Consider the following 20,115-nt stretch of genomic DNA (forward strand, 5'->3'; position numbering starts at 1 on the left):
CAACTGAACTCTGACCCAGAAGAGGTGACTGACATCAGACCAGGAGCCACCAATGCTAAGTTGCTTCTTTGTTCACCAAGACCCAATCCTTGGCTCCCGCGGGAAGTCCAGCCATATAAAACTCCCAGCCTTTCCCTTCTCCCACGCGGTCTTTTCTTAGCCCCTTCTCCGGGCGGGGAAAACGTCGCCCGGGAGCACAAACTTCCACAATAAAGCTCACCTGCCTGTTTCCATGGCTAATTGGCTACTTATTTCCTCGGCGGGGTCTAAGAAAACCTTACACTGGCGAGGACGTGGAAGGCCTGGGTCCCACGTCCGCGGGGAGGTAGAAGAGACAGCCTCCTTGGGCATTTATCCCAGAGAGAGGAAGACTGCGCCCACACAAAAACCTATACGCCGACGTTCACAGCCCCACACTGGAAACAACCAGATGTCTCCCACAGGTGAAAGGTCAAGCCAAGCATGGCGCATCCACACGCTCCCCACAAGGAAAAGAGCAAAGTGCCGACACACAGCACAGCACGGATGCACCCTGAGCGCTACGGGAGAGGAGCCAGACGCAAAGGCTACCTGCATGATTCCACTTGTATGACATTCTGGAAAAGGCAAAGCCCAACAACAGGAGGCGTGTGTGCTCGGGGGTGGGGCAGCTGGGGCAGACTGACCACAGAGGAACCAGACCCGAGGAGCTCCCCAGGCCGACGCTGGGGCAGCACAAGTGCCCAGCCGACCGTGACGGGACTGGAGCGGAACCCAAAGAACAGCCCGCGGAGTCCACACAGACGGGAGTAAACGACCAACCAGCACCGCGCGGGGACAGACGCCAGCTCTTTCCACAGAAGGTGCCCATTAACAGCTACAAGAGAAACAGGGAAATTGAGAGTCACCATTAGAAAGCCGACCGGTAATTCCGGCAGCAGGATCCAGCAGTGGATGCTGAGACCAGTCGGTGCGACTCAAGGAGAACAAGGCATGTGGGCAGTCCGAGGCATCTCCTCCCAAAGACACACGCATGAATCGGAAGGAGGAGAACGCGGCCCTCACAGCAGAGAAGCCCTGCAGACGGCACTGTGACCCAGGGCGGCAGGGACAGGACGCATCACCGTGGTGAGACACACTGGCCCCGTGTGATGCGCTGCAGTGGCCGTGTTACAACCATGGCATTCGTGCCCAAAATGCGCAGCCCGGTCTAATAAAAAAGCGCCAAACGATCCCAGACTGAGGAACATTCTACAAAACAACAGCCTGGTCTCCCTAGCAAGTTTCAAGGTCACGGAAGATGGGAAAAGGCAGAGGAGGCGGCGTGACGAAGTGCACCGTGGGGTCTGCGTGGGGCCCTAGGACAGCCAGCGAGTGGCAGCGGCTGAGCAGAGGGGTGGGGGGTGCACGGTCTGTGGTTCCGTCGGTAGCTGGTGGCATTGCGTCCACGCTCAGCTCTTGGTTTTGGCCACTGGACCCGGGAGTTACAGAGGCTGACAGCAGGGAGACTGGGCAGAGGGAGTCTGGGAACTCTGTAGGATCCCTCCTTCCGTGAGCCTACACGCAGTTAAAAACTGAACTGAACGAACGGGAGGGAAGCGCTGACACACACACTGAGTGTCCTCTCTGGGAGGGGCCGCACTCAAAGGCGACCTGACCCGAGCCCGTTTCCCAGGTGCCCCGGAGAGGGCAGAAGTGGCCGATCAGCGGCTGCCAGGGCCAGGCCTCGGGGAGGGGCTGCACACAGGGGCAGGGGTTTGGGGACACTTCTGGGTCTCACGGGTGGTGGTCACATGACTCTGGGCAAAGCTCAGAACCGCACACTTAAGAAGGGGCGTTCCCCAGGGTCTGGATGGAGCCCCAGGGAACCTGACTTTCACAGGCAGCAGGGGTGGAGCAGGTCAGAGGGCCACTTGGGGGCTCCCACGGGCCACAGCTGAGAGGCTCTGAATGTGAAAGGAAGAACACAGATGGGTTTTATGCAACATGTTTAAAAAGGAACTGTGGATCTGATGATTAAGAAGAAACAGAAACGGGAAGGGTGAGAAATGAAGCTCTTTTCACAGCAAAGCCAACTAACAAAGGCACGAGGAACCACAGAAATGAAAACACCCACTTCATAAAGTCCCACCGATGGAAGAAGTCACGCATGAGGACGCCGCACACGGTGACGGTGAACGGTGGAGAGCTGCCCCTCCACAGGGCGGCCGGGGACCCTGGCACGGGCCTCTGGCCAGCGGACTCCCAGTCAGGGGCTGCATGAGAACAGCACCACCGAGTGCTGCCTGTGCATCTGGGAACCCGGCAAACCCATACTCAGAGCTTTCTGCAAACCCTCTGGCCGGACTGGGGGAGCTTTCTGAGAGATGGAGCCTGGGATAGGCGAGGCCAAAGGAGACGAGTGAAGAGGTGACAAGAGGAGAGGAGACAAGAGGAGAGGACAGCTGAATGCAAATGTCAGGTCCTGCATCGAAGCAAACAGCCACCGAGGACCTAGTCATGAGGACGGGCCACTGATTAGGATGCATAACAGATCAGCATATCATCCACGGACAGACAGCTGCACACGGTCACATCCTGGGGTGCAAGAGAGCACTGAGGCATCTGGGTGGGGCTGAGGATGAACTCAGGCAGCCAGGCTGTGGAGTGGTGAGGGGCTGAGGCCCACTCCAGGACGGGAAGAGCCCGGGGAACATGGGAAATGCCCCTATGCACACCCAGGAGGCCACAGCCACACACACCTCATTTGGTGTGCATGTCCCACACTGTGCCCACAGCCCGTGCCTTGCTCACCCATGCACAGGGCTGGGGGGATGCCCAGGCACAGCAGGTACTGGTACAACAGGAAGAGCGTCAGGAAGAGGCAGTATTTGGGCCAGAGGCGGGCGATGGCCCTGCGGCGCCGGCGGGTGAGAATGGCCACGAGCCAGCAGCCATGCAGGATGACCATGAAGTTCATGCGCTGCCCAATCACGTTCACAGCCATCAGGAAGCAGATCTGGGGGTGGCAGATGGGGGAGGAGGCGAGAGTGAGAGATGAAGGGAACCGGTGGAAGGTACCTTCCTGGACCTGCCTCTAGGCAGCCTCAGGCACAGCAGGCTGGCTCAGAAGACCACACGGTGGTCCGGCAGGCTGGGAGCAAAGCACCTCTGTCTAGAGGAAATAGGCATTGCGCACGGAGCCCAGGCCCGAGGCCACCCACACCACCCTCCTGGAGGACTGGAGAAGCTGGCCATGTCTCCAACGTATGGGGGGAAACTAAGGCTGGGGGCTCTGTGGCACAGTCGAGACTAACTCAGTCTCCAGCCTGTGTCCTGGCTCTGCCCCACCCCGCCACCCTCTCTCTGCAGGTGGACCTCACTCGGGAGAACCCAGTACCCTTGGTGGTCCACCCCTGTACTCCCACGCGGCCCCTGTAGGCCTGCACATTGCAGATGCTCAGCCAAGGCCCCACGGACCTCCAATGGCTGAGTGCCACCTGGGCAGGGGGTGAGGGTTGGTGCCCAGCCTCACCTCCAGCCCAAATTTGTAGAAGAAGAAGTTGATGAAGTACTTGATGCAGCTAAGCAGGTCCCGGTCCAGCTGCTGGCGGGTGCCTTCAGCGCAAACAGCCTGGGCGGGCAGTGGGGCCAGCTGGTGCTGCCGGCGGTGGTGCTCCTGGCGCCGGTACACAATGGCCTCGAACACCAGCAGCAGCAGGATCTGCAGGTGGTTCTGGGGAGGGGGACAGTCAGGACACTCCAGCTCTGTCCCCGGCATGTGCCAGCCCCCTTGGTCCCACCTCCACCCGCCACCTGGGCCCTGCTCTCACCTGGATGTAGCCCAAGTTGGGGAAGCCCTTCCGCACCCCAAACCAGTTGGCTGGGTCAACGGGCCCCCGGTACAGCAAGGACTGGTTGATCTCCGTCTTCTGCAGGTTGGTGCTGTTGGGGAGGGGCTGGGGGAGGGGGGCGGTGTCAGCAACTACTCCCCAGCTGGTACCTGGATGCTGACGCCAGGGACTGCTGGCCCTGCCTTGGGTCCCTGCTCCCAACAGCACCTCCAGGACAGGTGTGGGGCAGACCACTGACTGCCGCCCCCACCAGGGACACGGAGCTGCTGTCAGCCTCAAACCCCAGCCCACCCTAGTGGAGAAGGGGCCAGGGTGGCCAGGGGTGGGGAAGCTTGAGGCAGGGACTGAGGGGACAGTAAAGAGAAAGCTCTGGGTAGGGGCTCCCCACTTTCCCTGGAGGAGGCAGGTGGCCTCAGTGCCACCTCACTCCACGGCCTGGACGGCATCGGGGAGTTGGCTGGGTCAGAGTGCTTCTCCAGTCCGGGCGCCCTGGCATGCGGAATGGGTCCTACACAGACTGGACTGAAGGATGCCTCCTCTAGGAAGCCCCCAGCCCTGGGGACAGCCCTCTGCATCTGTCCCTCACATGCTGAGCCAAATACAGAAGCAGCCTTGCAGCCCCCAACCTGCGGGAGGCTTGCAAAGCTCTGGGACACAGTGCCCAATGCCCTGCCCGTACCTCAGTGCAGTTGCTGGAGTACTCGTGGGGGTTGACGACCTTGAGCTGGTAGAGCATCTTGCACACGATGATGATGCAGGTCCACACGGTGGACAGACAGGAAGCCATGGGCCGGAAGCGGGAGTAGGGCAGGGCGAAGGCCCAGAGCACAACCAGCAGGAGGTTCATCAGCGACACCTGTGAGACAGCCGGGCAGGTGGAGCAGCTCCCTCTCCTGTGGGCCTTGAGATCCAGGGAGGCCGACGAGGTGCCCCGAGAGATCCCACTGCAGACCAGGAAGGGGTGCGTCCTGCTCTCACCTCCTTCAGGGCCACCCAGACAGTGTATAAGGCCACCAGCTTAAAGACGTGCAACTCCAGCAGGCGCCGCACGAACACCTGCACGCGGGTGAGGACGTTCGAGAAGCTGGCGGACAGGTCCAGCAGGCGCTCTGCTACCAGGCCCCACTTGTTGGCTGCGCCTGTGGGGGCAGCAGGTGGTGAGAGGGAAATAGGTGCAGTGGGGCCAGGGCTGTTCTGCCTTGTGTGGACGGGGCCCCCAGGGGACCCAGAAGCCTGGCCCCTGGGCTCTCCACACTCACCTCCCAGGGGCTGCATGCTGCCCTTCCGACTTACCTTCTGAGACCTGTGTGGCCTGGTGGGGGCTGGCTGTGCCCAGCCCCTTGCCCCTGTGGTCCCCCTCTTCTTCCTCCTCCTCCAGATGCAACAATGGGGTCCCGCTTACTGCCTCCTGCCTAGGACAGGGTCCAAAAGTGTCATTTTCATCTAGTACTCCTGTCCTCCTGGGGCTAACAGAAGACCCTGCCTGCAATGCCTCCTGTCTCTGCTGGGTGACCTGTGTCATTGGCACTGTAGCCGCTAGGTAGGAGCACGCCACCCAGCTGACATCCCACTGCAGAGACACCCTTGGGTCAGAGAAAACACCCCCGACCCGAGGCTCCTCAGCATTGGAAGACGATGGCCAAGGCCTTTCCCCTGCCCTGGGTTCTGCCATCCGAATCCCACCAGCCTCCTCTCCCCTCCCAGACGAGGCCCCTCTCTGTGGCGGTTCAAGGTGGGGACAATCCACAAACGCCCCCACCCCCACCCCCCACCAGCCAAGACCAGAGCCCACACAACCTCAGAGGCAGGGGCGGGCGCACCTGTGGACCCAGCGCGGGCGGCGGGCGGAGGGCAGGGGGATGTGCTCCAGGTCGGTGAGCTGCATGAAGGGCCGGTGGAAGTAGTGCAGCTGCAGGATGCAGGCGAGCAGGAAGAAGCCGGGAATGAAGATGCTGGAGAAGAGCTCGGACACGCTGAACTGCTCCAGGCCCAGGTCCTCCAGCCTGGGGAGGGGGCACCGTCAGTACCGCCTGACCCCGGAGGGCCCCCAACACGAAGCCTTGGCCGGAGGAGGGGAGGTGCCCACACCAGGGCCTCGCCCACCCGCCCGTGACTCACTGCTCGTCAGTGAAGCCCGTCAGGTTCCGCCAGTACATGGGGAAGTCCTGGAACTGGAAGGTGTAGACGGCGATGAGCACCAGCATGGTGTAGGCCACCACCAGCCACCAGAACACCTTGAGCAGCTTCCTCCACAGGCTGTAGTAGACCTGAAGGACAAGTGGTGTGAGGCCCCTCGGCGGTCAGGCCGGCCGCCTGAGGGACCCCCTGCCCACCCCCAAGTACTACCTGGAAGAGGGTGAGGCAGAGCAGGAAGAGGAACATGTAGACAATCTTATAGACCACGAGGCGGCCTGCGAAGCTGACCACGATGAACATGCCGGCGCACACGTAGATCCAGTACTTGGCGGAGAGTCCCGTGACCAGCTTCTCCAGGCTCTGGAGCAGCGTCCAAGTCCGCGTGTGCTCTGGGGGCCAGGCCAGGGAACGGGTAGAGGGTCGGGGGTGTGCCTTAAGGGCCAGGAAGGAGGGAGCTGGCCCAGCTGCCCCACCGACTCACCTGTGTCAGCCACGGTAATCTCCATCAGCTCAGAGTTGGCCTTTTTCCCCTTCAGCAGCTTCTCCTTGACAAACTGGCGCAGCAGGAGCCAGAAGGTCAGCGTATACAGCAGCTGGGGTGGGACGGGGCTGTGTCACTGAGGGGCAGGTGGCCTGGCACCCCTCCCAGAGGCAGGGCCCCGCCAAAGAAGATATGGGTGTGGGAGAGACACTCGGCAGGGAGGCGGTCAGCCAGGCCCCCTGCAGGGACAAGCTCCCCCTGGCACATACACACCGGCACACAAATTCTCATATAAGTACACCCGTTTGCACACTAGGCTCATACATCTGCATGCATTCATGCCTATATATGCAGAGGTCCACACATGTGCTCCCACATGTGCACACTCATGCTTGTATGGCCTTAAACACATGGCACAGTGAGACCCCCGAGACCCAGGGGCAGTGTGCAATGCTGACGGAATCTGTGCAAGGCAGACGGGGGCAGCATCCCCTGAAACACAAGGTCAGCACCCATGCACTCGAGCAGCCACTCTGGGCTGTTCACTAGGGACCCCGTGGCAACCACCAGACAAGGGCCTGCCCTCCTAGACTCCCACTCAGCTGAGAGCTGGCCATAAACAGAATGGCACCATCACAGGCCCTCACGTGGAAACCCAAGGCACCAGCACATGCTCACAGCTGCCCTGGCATGAGGGGCACTCACCATGGCACCCAGGTCCAGGCAGGGGTAGCGGGTGTGCTCCAGGCCCAGCTGGCGCAGTCTGACAGGACCCAGGGTGGTGGGCAGCTCAGAACGCAGGTCCATGGCCCACACGTAGCGCAGGCTGCACAGTGCCAGCCCGTAGAGCAGGATGAAGGGCGAGCAGAGCATGGCCAGCTGGTGGCGGCTGCGCACAGTCCAGATGAGGCAGGCCCAGAGCAGCAGCACAAAGGTCAGCCAGCTGTGGTAGGTGATGCTCCACACCTGGACGGCAGGGGCTGGTGGGCATGGCTGCGCAGTCCGCCTGGCCCAGTCCCAACCTGCTCCCCCAGGGTGTCAAGGGGGCTGGGCCCCCAGGGAGGTGCTCAGACAGGAAGGCAAACGTGCCCCATCAGCCTGGGGCACAGTGGCACAGGACACAAGACCCCCCACATCACACACATAAACACATAACCATACACATGGCCACACACACACACACACACACAGTCACTCACAAATGCACTTATACATGCACATGCACATACTTATACACACATGCTTATAAGTACGCATGCACGCACACACCACACCCATTTACATACATATGTGCTCTTGTACATTCATACATACACACATTCACACACTCATGCTCACACACGCAGCTATGGGCTGGCCAGGGTTGCCTATGGCCCAGCAGGACACAGCTCCACCCCTTTCTGGTGAGGAAGCATCAGGCTGGGAAACACGGACCACCATCCGCCTCTCGCTGCGTGTTAGGGAGCCCGCGGGAGGGGCCCCCGAGGCTGGCCGCTCCTTACCATCATGGCGATGAGGGCGCACACGTAGCTCTGGTTCATGACAATGTGGCCCAGGCCATGCAGTACAGACGTCTCTCTTGGCTCAGCCAGCCTGGAGCACACTACAGGGTGGGGGCAGGGGTCACCTCGGAAGCTCCCACATCAACAGGCCAGAGCCCCTTGCCTGCAGTTGACTTTGCCCTATAATGAGGCTGGGATGCTGGAGCGGCAGCCCCATGGGAGGAGGGAGCCGCTCCGCAGTTGGCACCTGGTGGGCGCCTATATGACCCTGCCCCCAGCTGTCACGTGACCCTGGGCAGTCCTTGACCCTCTTCAGGCCTTAGTTTCCAAGGCTCTGAAGGAACAGGATGGATGAGGTGGCCCTGACTGCCTTCTAGTTCTGTGGGCATGCAAGTCCCCAGGGCGCCAGGCCCTGAGGCCAGCGACAGCTGCCGCTTCATGCAGGGGCAATTCACAAAATAGAAATCGAGGCTTAGGACAAAGAAAGAGCACCCAGAAAATGTCCCAGTCCTCCCCAGCTGGCATCTGCCTGGATGACAGCCACCCCAGGCCTCTGGGCCAGCACAAGGCAGAGCAGTCAAGTCCTCCGGGAACAGGAAGGCAGGTGGGGAGAGGATGAGAGACCTGGGGTACCCCCACCCACTGAAGGTCCGCTGCATGGATTCAGACCAGCACAGCGGAAGAAGCCAACACGGCGACACAATACAATGACCACTAGGGGGCAGCACCAGCATGAACGAAAGGAGGTGTCCCTAGGCTGCTGCCCCGGGAGCTTGGTACTCACAAGGGCGTTGCTGGACAGGGCTATGGCTGGTCAGGTCGTGCACGATGCAGTTGTCAGCCTCAGGGTCAGGTCCCATGGGTGTGGGCGTCAAGCCCTGAAGAGGTGAGCCAAGACTCGGTGAGCCAAGCCCTTGGGCAGGGGGGTGCAGCCCCACCACTCAGCCGGTTCTCCTCACCTGGGCAGCCCCGGCCTGGCCCTGGGGCCACTGGTCCACCTCCATCAGCTCCACCTCCCGCTCCTTGACGTCACCAACTGCCACTTTTGTCTGCAGAGACCAGAGCAGAGCTCAGTTCCCCACTCTGCCCAAGAGCTGAGGCCTGAAGGAGGAGGGGTGTCCAAAGATCTGAAGACGGAGGTGGGCTGCTGGCCCTGGGCGCCCACCTGGTCCGGGGGGCGGTGTGCTCGGAGCTTCAGGAGCGAGGTCACAGTGTAGTACAGGAGCAGCAGGATGCCGGGGCTCACGTACACAGGCCAGTCGTGGCTGGTGTTGAGGACCAGCGAGTTGGAACTGGAGCAGTTTGTGTGGACCACGAAGTCCTTGAATCCGAAAACCCTGCCCAGAGAAGGCATGGCACTGACCTCTGGCTGGGGAGGAGGGGCCAGGGGGGCAGGGCCAGGAGGAGGGGACGGAACGGGACCTGTTCAGGCATGTCCTCACCTGGCCCAGATGCCAGCAGGTGGGAGCTTGTCCTGAATGAAGGGCATCTGGTAGCAGTAGAGGCAGATGAGATGGCCGGCACCGAAGCAGCTCAGTATGACACAGAGTGTACTGAAGCCCAGGGAGCTGATGGGAAAGTGGCAGGCCCACCAGGTGCAGATGCCCAGGAAGAACAGGAAGTAGACGCTGGAGAAGGCCGAGGGGTGGGCGATGCCTGCGGAACCAGACGGAGGTGCGCGGGTCATGCCTAGCCAGGGCTGTGTGACCTCGTCTCATTGTTCAGCGGGGAGCTTGGCAGGTGCCAAGGCCCCTCGTGGTGTGACATGCAGTGCTGGGCTCCCCACTCCCTCCCCAGGGGGTACCTGCCAGCGCCAGCAGCACTAAGGCCAAGGTCCGCCCAGCGGCCACCAGCAGCCAGTGAGCCGTGATCCGGAACCGGGTGGCCAACCTCAACCTCCGCTTGGGGGCCAGTGCAGGGGCTCCCTGCAGCGCTGCCGGGGAGCTGGTGTCCACTTCCTTGTCGTCATCGTCCTGCCAAGGTCACAGAGAAGAATGGAGGTCAGGGGCATGGCACCTAAGCTACTGGGGAGTAAGGGGGGCTGCCCCTCTGAGGGCGAGGTGCTGCCAGCCCCAGCGTAGACCGGTGCGGCCCTTCTGGCCCAAGGCCCCTGTCTCTGCTCTCCCGCCACCACCTCACTGAAGTACACGGCCCCGCAGGCCTTCCTGGAGGCGGTCGGCCCAGCCCTCGTACTCACGGTGACCCACACGTGCAGGCTGACTGTGGACTATTCTAGAACCCCTCAAGGGCCTCTCCTTTATCTCCCCATCTATTCCAGGGGCCCTCAAGGACAGGCAGTCCCCACAGATTCCTGTGTGAATCCTCCAAGCCCCTGGCCCTGCTCAGTTTGGTTCCTGAGTGGGCCTCAGCAGGGACCGCATCAGATGAGATCGGGCAGGTTCAGGGTGATGTGGCCGCAGACTGACGGGGATTTTTAGGAAGAAGGGAAGGTGGTGCACACACACACATGCATGTTTCACTTTGCAGTTCACAGAGCATCTTTACACCATTATGCCTGGTTCCACAGGCCGAAGCAGCAAGTTCCTTTCAAGTAAAGAAGCGGAGGCTCGGAGGAGACACCAAATTACACAGCAGTTTGCACCCTGCTCCCTCTCCACTGCCCATATATGACCTCCGAGAGCGGTGGTCACTAGGGGCGGGGGCGGGGCTAGGGTCTCCTGGTGCCCCCTGCCACTTCTGGGGGCCAACCCTTTGGGTGGATGGAGGTGGCCACCTGGCCAGGAGGAAATGGATGGCCCTCCCAGGCCTGTCCTGCCCCTGGTGGGGACGGAAGTCCAACAGGGCTTGTTTCCCTGGCCCTGCCTCAAGGTTTCCCAGAACAGAGCTGTTTCCTGGACATCAGGGGCGCCAGCACGAGGCAGAAAGAACACGGACTGTGTGTCAGATGCCCTGGCTGTGCCCCAGGCCCCCATCTGTAAAACGGGCACCCTGCCTTTGCCTTTCCCAGCCGCTGAGGCAGCACGAGGTGACCGGGTCCCATCCCAGGTCCCATCTCGCATCTGTGCAGCCTTGGGCAAGTCACCTAACCTCTCTGAGTCTGTTTCCTACCCATCAGACGTGAGTGGGGACCAGACAGGGGAGATGAACCAGACAGGTCTCGTCCTCGCAGAGCCTGGGCGCAGGGGTGGGGAGGCCCCAGGGAGGTGTGGTTGAGTTGTGCCTGGGGACAGGCCAGGGGAATAGGACTACAGGACACCTAGGACCTTGGGGGTCAGGACCCAGGGCCCTGAGGTTGGAACTCATAACCAGGGTTCCCTCTAGACCCCGGAATGCAAGGAGTGGGAGGCCCCAGCCCACTGGGAAGGGGGAGACGGCTGCTGGAAGGTGGGTCAGCCTGGCCTGAGCTCACCCCCCGCCCCAACCTGGCCCCAGCCCTGGGAAAGCTTCTGAGAAGGCCCATGAAAAATGAGCATATCTAGGAATGAAAGACACAGGCAGCTGCTGGGTGGAAAGGCAGGTGCTTGGTGGCCGCCCGTGGTGTCCAGCCTGGCCCGGCATGGCCCAGCCCCTGACTCAGCTCCCAAAGGCCCTCCCAGGAAGCTGGGCAGAAATGGCCATTCGTCTCCTCACCCTTCCCATGGCCCATCTTGTCCCCTCAGCACATGCACACAGCTGGGTGGGACAGTCAGGGTATGCGCATGCATGTGGCACGGGCACCGTGTATGTGCATGGGCTGCTCCTAGATCTGGGCTCTCACACTGGGCACATGTGAAGAGTGCCCCCACCGCCCTGCTTCGAGGCCTGTCCACACCTGCCGCCCCTCGGTCAGCAGGGGGCACAGGCTCTATGCCACCGAGGACACCTGGGTGAAGGTAACCTGTCCCGGTTGTCTGGCAGACCAGAGTCCAGCCGTGATGGGCAGCATGTAGTGAGGGGCTCACCCCTCCTGCCCACCCACAGATTTCTGGAAGAGTCCAGCCCCTTCCTAGCAAAGTTGTTCCAGGAAGCTCGGGCTCTGCTAATGAGGAAACCAGAGGCAGTCCTGGCCCAGGCGCCTGCTGGTGCCCACGTGCCCCTGTGGGGAAGGAGAGGCCAATGCAGTTGGGAGGGGGCCCCAAGGGCAGGCGGAGGGTAGTTCCTGCCCTGGATCAACCCCCACAGAGGCCTGGAAAAACCACTCAACCTCCAGGTCCCTACTTCCCCCCTAAAATGTTAGTGTCAGCCTTGACCTGTGGGATGGGGCAGCAATGGTGGGACGGCAGGCTGGGTTGGCCTCAGGCCAGGTCGCCCTGACCTGCTCTGGGAAGTCCCCTTCCCTCTATGGATTCTTCTGTGGGCTGAGGCCCGCATGCCCCGTGAGCCTTGGCCATAGGACATAGGGATGCTGGGCCGGGGTTGGGGAGAAGACTGAGGCCCCCAGGAGGTTCTTGTGCCAGGACCCCTGCAAGGTCACAGATCTTGCCCAGCCCTGGAGACCAGGCCCTGCGGGATGCAGGGCCCAGGCAGGCTCTGGACTGCAGCCCTCGAGCACGACAGACGTGCACTGAGCCTTCAACTGAGGAGGCCAAGGGCCCCACGCTCACCCCCGGCCCAGGGAAGACCCCTCACCCAAGGCAGCGCCTTCCAAGGACAGTGTCTGATTTAGGGCCTTACTGGCCTGGACCTATGCAGCCCCCACCTTGCCCACAAGCCCACTGATGCCGTCGTGGGAGGGGTTTCTCAGACATCCGCCCCTGTGTCTGTCAGTCCCTCCGTCTGTCAGTCCCTAGGCTCCCGGATGGTTGGCACAGACCGCCCTGCAGCACCGATGCCTCTCCCCTGCTCTGTGGCCACCAAGAATCCCCTTGAGGACGGTCTCTAAGGGCGCAGACGCCGCCTGGGTTCCCCACACGCGCCCGCCTCCAGGGAGCCCTGCCAGACTCTCACCACGTTGCTAGTGCTCCGCTCCCACGGGACGGGCCTCTTCTCGCCCCTCTGGGACCCTGTCTTTTCACAATTAGCACACACTGACTTTTACAAGGAAAAGCCCACATTTGTTATAAAAGATAAAAAAGAAAAGTAATCCTCAACAGTCCGGGTTTCAGCTCCGGAAAGCCCCTCCCCCACACGCGTGCGCCCAGCCCACCACAGCTCACCGGCTCCTGGGAGCAGCGCTGGCCCCGCCGGGCTCCCCGTGTGAGGCGCCGACAGAGGCCGAGGCACACAGCAGAGACCACCAGGATGCCCAGGTCGGGGGCCACCAGACGCACGGCATTGGGGATGTCCCTCAGGTCCAGCCTGTGAAGGGCAGGGGAGTCCATTGGTCAGCCCAGGGGGGCGGGTGCCAGCAGGGAGGGTGTGGACCCTCCCCTTGGGCCTGGGAAATCCCAGTGGGGGGTCGGGGGTTCTTACCTCGTGACCCCTATGTGTTGGGATAGGTTCTCCCAGTGGCTGCCTGCGGAGAGATATGTGGGGGCTGGATCAGGTGGGTGGGCCGCCCCCTCCTGCCACCAGGAGGCCCTTGCAGCCCCAGGGTCACAGAATGCCTGGTCTCTAGAACACCCATGGCTGGTCTCAGAGGTGCTCAAAAACACTGTCTTGACTGATAGGGAAACTGAGGCCCGGCCAGGAAAGCCAGGTGCATCTAAGGCCCTTCAGTTCTGTCCGGCAGGGCCCGAGTGGCTGGGAGGCCAGGCTGGGCACTCAGACCCATCTGGAGAAGCCGGCTGCGCCTAAGGGGCTGGAGTCGGAGGCCTGCTTCCAGAGCCACCAGGGCCAGCACACCTTCGAGGCCCTGACTTCCCTCCAGTGCCTGAACTGCAGAATGAAACGGGAAGACAGGTGCAGCACCCTGCCCACCCATGCGGCTGGGTGTGAGGACCTGAAGGTGGGAGACCCTCCCCAGGTGGGAGGGTTGGGAGCCTAAGGCCCCCTCACCTGCAGACTGGGGCACTGGGGCACTGGCGTCGATGGAGTCTGAGGGTTGGTGCCTGCGGAGGGACCGGCTAGGGGTGAAAGGGTGAAGGGCGGTGGGGCGGGGTCTCCAAGCCCCAGCAGGCACAGGAGGGAGATGCCGACAGGTGGACAGGGGCCTGAGAAGGCCAGGGGCGCCCCGGAGTGGGACTCTGGGCTCTGGGGTGAGTGCCCCGTGGGTGCTCAGTACAGCCCCACGGGCAGCACTTTGCTCGGGCCGTCTCAGCTGGATGAAAATCATGGACAGGCACTCGGTGGCCCCTATTGGGCAAAGCCCGGGTGGGACAGAGGAGCCAACCTCCTCGGGAGACCTGAGGTTCTTGCAGGGCTGCGGTGGCTCTCTCTCACCTCTCCCCTGCAGTTAGCCGCTAGCTCTCCCCCAGGCCTGCTGCCCCTAGGTACCCCTTCTCCCTCCCTCAGTAACTCACAGTTTGACCCCAGAAGCTGGTCCAGGCCAGGCACGGTGTGTAGGCATATCTGGAAGGTGAGGTGGGCTGCCAGGAAGAGGAGGCTGATGGCCAGCAAGGCTCGGAGGAGGCGGCCAGTGTGACCTGTGGGCAGAGGGGAGGGGTGAGGCCAGCACGCAGCCCTGGTCACTAGCCCTGAGCCAGGCCCCATCAAGCAGCCCTGGACACACAGTGAGCATGTGCGTGGGGTCCCGGGGGGCTGTCAGCAGCGAGTCTCACGCAGTGCTCCGCCCCCGCCCACTGACCGCTCATGGCAGCCCCATGGGCGGGCACTATCGTGCGTCCCGATTTACAGACAGATCTGAGGGGACAGGACCACAGTCGCAAAGCAGGGACTCAGCAGAGCACAGCACACCAGCCCGTCGGCTGCCTGGGGAGGGAGGACAAGGGGGCGGAGCATCGGGGGCAGGAGCCAGCACAGACAGGAGAGGCCCTCCACACTTGGGGAGGCACCTTCAGGTCTGTTCACGGGTCCAGGGAGCGTCCGAGTCACCCTGCTCTGCCTTGGCCGCAGAGCACTGCTTCGCCTTGTGGTGTGGACTGAGAACACTCGCCAGGGCTGGGGGGTGAGAGAGGGCACGGGACTGGGATCCTGGCTCTTCGGGAACAGTGGGAGAGCCCTGCCTTCCTGAGGGCCGCCAAGGAGCTGAACGCTTCCCATGTGTGCAGAACGAGCCACAGTGCCTGTTCTGCTGGCGGGGGCGGGGGGCTGAGAGCCGAGCCGGCCACGGGCCCGTGAGCACAGGTAGGGGCAGTCCTGGACAAGCGCCCTCGCAGCTCCTCACACCTGGCGGGAGGGACGTGGCCTTCATAACCAGGGCTGCCCCCTGCCCCCTAGGGAGCAGGGCTCGGGAAGTCCTGGGGCCGCCTCCACCCTGTGGGTGGGTGGGCAGCCCCCGGTCCGTGCAGGACCAGGGCCAGAGACCCCCACATGGTTCTTACTGCCGCACTCTGAGCTCTGAGTCCCGGGTTTAGGAACCAGCTGCTGCAGCTTCCTCCTCCAGCCCCTGGCCTTTTGGCAGGAGCCCCCAGGCCCTCACCTCTGCTGGCAGGCTGATTTGCTAATGACAACGTGCAGAGCAGCTGGCCCCTCTTCTGACTTCCTGGAGCACGGGGCAGTTGGGGCCAGTATCGCACCAGCTCTTTTTCTCCTGCCCAGACCGGCAGGCTCGGGGCCCATGTCTGTTCCGTTCACTATCTTTCAGCACAGTCGCCACTTGTTGAATAGACTCAGAATTGGCCCATCTTCCCTCCCCCAGGGCTGGCCCAGCAGGTGACACTTCTGGAGGGACATGTGAACACCCACGGTAAAGGCCAAATCCTTCGTCGTCCACCTGCTGTCTCATCTGATTTCACCACGGGAAGCCACACTCAGAGAGGGTGGGGGGCTCCTTCAGGCAGCCCAGGGAGGCACCCGGCAGGACCCCGTGCCTCAGTCATTTGCACGCCCCTCCTAGCCCTGACATTCCGGCCCTTCGATCACAGCCTCTGACTTCCAGGGGCAGGGGTGAGAGGGGTGAGCAAGAGGGAGAGCAGGGTGGAGCTGGTGGAAGAAACAGCCCGCTGGCAAGAAGGAGGAATGGAAAATGAATGGGAGAGTCTGGCCCTGGGCCCTGGCTGGCCCCTGTGCTCAGAGCCCCAGGCCAAGAGGAGGGAGAGGCCGCAGGCCCCCCCATAGGAGGACGGACGGAGCTGGGCTGCCAGTGGGGTGCTAGGCAGGGTTCCTGGGGGAGAGAACCTGCCAGGAGCCAGCCTGCTCCACCTCCCAGGAGCCCACAGGAGCCACAGGGTTCAAAGGCAAAGGTTCCCCCCACCCTCACCCCACACCACCTCTCAGCCTCCCCTCTGCCTGGCTCACCTACAGGGCTTCTCCCCTGCAGATCCTGGAAGTCCCCATGGGTGATGTGGTGGGAGGGCACCTGCCCAGGCCACCCCTGTCCTATTCCAGGGACTCCCCCTGCTCCCGAGACACAAAGACCTGAGGCTGACCGTGATGGCGCTGTAAAGACAGGCAGGCTCCTGTAGGTCAGGGAGGGATGCCCAGGCCTAAGGCCCACTCCCCAAAGCCCTCCTGTCCGGCACCCTGGGCTCCATCTGCAGGCGTGTCAGAACCCAGCACTTCCCACTGTCTTCCCCTCCCCTTCCCGGTTCACTTCTCGGCTGGCTGCCGTGTCCCGGACCCCGTGCCAGCACCCAGCCAAAGGGCCGGGGCCCTGGCTGTGCAGCTTTATCCTCCTTTCTGGCTGGTAGAAGCAGACAGGGTCCGAGAGGCACCACTGACCTGTGGGGACAGACAGAGGCCGAGGCAGGCACTCCAACCTGGCCCTCTTCTTGGGGGTTGGCTATGGACCCACATCTACCTGCCAGAAGCCCAAACGTCCGTTTCTAACCCCTGCCCCCAGCCCTAAGCTCCTGATGCCTCCTTGGGAGCCTGGCGGCATTTCGAATTCCTGCACCTCCAGGCCCTGCTGAGCCCCTGCCCCCTCACTTGGTCAGCTCCTCCACCTCCAATGCTGGCCTCGCCTCCAGGAAGAAGGGGGTCAGGGGAGGTGCTGGCCTGGCACTCAACACATCACTTACCAACGCCGAGTTGCTCTCTTGCCTGCCGGAGCCCAACTGAGTGGGGAGCAGCCAGTCCCCTGGGCTCGGGAACTCACACCTGGGTGGCTGGCCGCAGGGATGGGCCCACCCAGAGGATGACTCTGGGCTGGGTGAGCAGGTGCTAGGCAGGTGGGAGATTCCTGCGCCTGCTCAGGAGGCAGAAGGGGCACAGCTGGGGCCCATTAGAGGTGCTGGAAAGAGGTCCCTACAGGGACTCTGAGGTTCAGTGCGGACGACCTACTGGAAGAACGAACGGCTACCATGGTGGGCAGAGGGGGGAGTGGAGGGCAGTAGGGAGGAGGGCACCGGCCCATCCTTTACAGTTGCTGGGAGGTGCTGCCTGCCCTCTCCCCTGGGGGCCTTAGTGGCACTCACTTGCCATGCAAGGCCTGCATGGGCAGGGACCCTCTGTCCACAGCATAGAAATGGCCCATCCTGGGGGTGCTGGGGCTTCCATGCAGGGGCTTCATGCCCAGGAGGGAAACTCCAGAGAAACAGGAAGAGGGGCTGGAAGACTGAGGGTCCCAAAAGCACAGCGATGGGGGTTCCTCCCAGAGAGGGGGTTTGCAAAAGAGCATCTATCTGACCTAGAGTGGGGGCCCTGGGTCTGAGCCCCTCGAAGGTGGGCCACCCCTGAGGGTGGCCGCTCTGTCTGCAAAGGCTCCAGGTGTCCCTGCCCTCAGCAGGGCCTTGATTCCTGCTGCGCACCCCCAGCCCCAGTTCACCGACCCCCGGCCTCCTGCTTGTCCGTGAAGGCCCCGCTCACACTGCCCTCTTCTGGGGCAGCCTGGCCCCTTGCAGATGTGGTGCCAACCCCAGGGCTAAGCTCCTGGGAAGTGATGAGGCCCCCCACACATACACACAATCCAGGCAAAGGCCGAGCAGGCCAGGTGGGTTATGTCTGGGGATCCCCCAGGATGGCACAGGGGTGCTCCAGGAAGTGCTCTGAGAAGGGGCGTCCTCTAGTTGTCCGAGGCTGCATCTCACTGAGGAGGGCCCGGAGAGTGGAGGGCAGGGGGCAAACCACAGTCTGAGCCATGAGGCCCTGTGGGGGGTGCACCGCCTGGTCTGCTGAGACCTGAGGGCGGTGGGGGCATCGTCTACTCACAGGCAGGAGATCACAAGGTGTGCCGTCTGGGCGAGGATGACGGGAATAACACACAGGGGCCCTGTCCCATCCCCCCGCAGACATTAGCGGTGCTCACATGCGCTGCTCTGATGTGTGGACTGGACAGGGCCTTGCCTGCCAGGCCCTTCACAGGAGCGCCCGAGTTAAGGTAAAGCCCAGGTGCCCACAGGGCAGGGCAGCATGCAGTGGGTTTCATTCTAAGGCAGGAACGGGCCTCCTTGTGTCCCTAAATGCTCATCTGGTCGCCGGGAGCTGACCCAGCAGTCTCCTGGAAGCCCCTGCCCTGCCCTGACCTTCATGAGCCCGGGGCCCACGCCCACCAATGAGCCCCCGCCTGGCGGCTCCTAGTGACCAATGAAGGAACTGGAACTTCCCTGAGGAGACACGGAGGAGGACACCTCTGGAGTCCTCCCCTTCCCGCACAGGGGGCTCCGCCCCCAGGGCACACGTGGGGATGGGGCCAGAGGGGAGTGCCCACAGGGGCCCCCCAGGGAGCATCAGACCTTCATCCAGGTGCCGGAGCCAAGGCCCCACGCTGTACCACTCGTGACCCGTGGCCAGGCGCTCAGGCATGGGCAGGCCGCCCGCTTTCCTCTTTCCCGCCCGGAAAAACCGCAGCCTCCCTGTCCCCAAAGGGCCTCTGAGCCGGCAGATGGACAGACAGAGGCCAGGAGGGAAGTCTGCCCAGTGCCTCTCCCGTGGTGTCCTAACCCCCACCCCCTTCAGACCCTCCGGCCATGGCTCTGGCAGGGGCCCGAGCTCCCTCCACTGCCAACAAAAGGAGAGTGTTTCCAATCATGTAAAGGGCATGAAATATTTGCTGAAATGTTTACAGGACAAGCAGCTTCTAGCCAAGAGCCTGGGAACAAACAGAACGGGCTCCACAGGGAGAAGAAGAGGACGACATGGGTGGCAGACTCTGCCCAGCAGACCCTCCCTTGGGGGGGGTGGGCAGCGGCCTGAGCCAGGAGCCTTGGGCAAACAGCTGAGTCAGCCTGGGAGGGTCTGGCTGGTCCCCAGCGGCACCCAGCACTGTGCCTGTGCTGGGGCCTCCTCCCCTTTCTGCACCTGAACTAGCCCCGTGTTCTAAGAGCAGTGCTCTCTGCAAACACCCTGAGCAGGGAGGCAGCCTGTGGGGCAGTTAGAGCCAGTGTGGCAGGCTAGAAAGGGGGTGACCTATCCCGCTCTGGGAAGCAGCTTGCTTCCCCACAGGGCATCCACACTCCAGCGCCTGGATCCATGAATACGTTTCCTTACACAGTGAAGGGGAACCAGATTGCCAACCAGCTGACCTTAAAACAGGCTGATCTTCAGTCCCTGGATGAGCTCAATGTACTCACAGGGGCCTAAAGGGGGGAGAGGGGCAGGAGGGTCAGACTCAGGGTGATGGGGGTGACACTTGGGCGGCCATTGCTGGCCTGGATGCTGGAGAGAGGAGGCGAGGGCCAAGAAACTGGAAAAGAGAAGGAAGCGGATTCTCCCTGGAGCCTCAGGAAGAGCCAGCCCCGAGGGCCTGGGTTTTAGCCCCGGGAGGCGGTGCTGGACCCCACCCCCTCAGTGCAGCTAGGGTTTCAGCAGCCACAGTTGTCGGAGGCCCCAAGGTCTCCAAACAGCCAGTCTGCAGCAGCCAGTGCCTCTGAGGGCAGTGCCTGGCTCCCTTCACGGCCGGAGCCAGACTTCGACGCCTCTGACAGGCAGCGGGGCTCCTGCTGCAGATGCCCTGCCCCCCTGGGACCCTCTTTCAAGCCTGGGTGCCTCTCTCACCCTCTGAAACCTAAGAGTCCTTCTGCCCAGGGACTCAGGGCAACAACCTTCGGGGACGGGCCCCAGAGCACATGCCCTGGCTGAAAAGCTGGCACAAAATGGACACTGAAGTGCCCAGAGAGTGGGGTGCAGGAGCCCCCAAATGAAGGGGTGGGGCTCCTCCTGCCGCCTGTCCCACGTCACCCGGCTGCAACTTGGCATCCCGTGTGCAGGTGCCCTGCCACGGGGGTGTGCTGTGTGGGGAGCAGGGTGCCCACACTTACCCTGTCCCTCTCTGACCCAGATCCTGAAATGGGGCAAGAGCCTGCCT

At 62.6% G+C, this 20,115-nt stretch overlaps 1 protein-coding gene across 2 annotated transcripts in view; it reads right to left on the bottom strand.

The window, feature by feature from the left end:
• The window catches only part of PIEZO1 (piezo type mechanosensitive ion channel component 1), a 64,404-nt gene that overhangs the window by 12,562 nt on the left and 31,727 nt on the right, over positions 1–20,115 (bottom strand). For both annotated transcript variants that reach the window (XM_036012394.1, XM_036012393.1), the window contains exons 3-22: positions 14,273–14,395; positions 13,284–13,326; positions 13,028–13,169; positions 9,736–9,904; positions 9,374–9,587; positions 9,097–9,268; positions 8,891–8,980; positions 8,716–8,809; positions 7,932–8,032; positions 7,135–7,395; positions 6,430–6,541; positions 6,159–6,337; positions 5,931–6,079; positions 5,633–5,815; positions 5,106–5,224; positions 4,791–4,951; positions 4,492–4,668; positions 3,792–3,917; positions 3,494–3,694; positions 2,773–2,977 (exon numbers count right to left, since the gene is read on the bottom strand). In XM_036012394.1, the coding sequence (XP_035868287.1) occupies positions 2,773–2,977; positions 3,494–3,694; positions 3,792–3,917; positions 4,492–4,668; positions 4,791–4,951; positions 5,106–5,224; positions 5,633–5,815; positions 5,931–6,079; positions 6,159–6,337; positions 6,430–6,541; positions 7,135–7,395; positions 7,932–8,032; positions 8,716–8,809; positions 8,891–8,980; positions 9,097–9,268; positions 9,374–9,587; positions 9,736–9,904; positions 13,028–13,169; positions 13,284–13,326; positions 14,273–14,395 (3,021 nt within the window). The remainder of the gene's footprint in view (positions 1–2,772; positions 2,978–3,493; positions 3,695–3,791; positions 3,918–4,491; positions 4,669–4,790; positions 4,952–5,105; positions 5,225–5,632; positions 5,816–5,930; positions 6,080–6,158; positions 6,338–6,429; positions 6,542–7,134; positions 7,396–7,931; positions 8,033–8,715; positions 8,810–8,890; positions 8,981–9,096; positions 9,269–9,373; positions 9,588–9,735; positions 9,905–13,027; positions 13,170–13,283; positions 13,327–14,272; positions 14,396–20,115) is intronic.

Source organism: Phyllostomus discolor, chromosome 12, assembly GCF_004126475.2.
Source record: "Phyllostomus discolor isolate MPI-MPIP mPhyDis1 chromosome 12, mPhyDis1.pri.v3, whole genome shotgun sequence".
NCBI lineage: Eukaryota > Metazoa > Chordata > Mammalia > Chiroptera > Phyllostomidae > Phyllostomus > Phyllostomus discolor.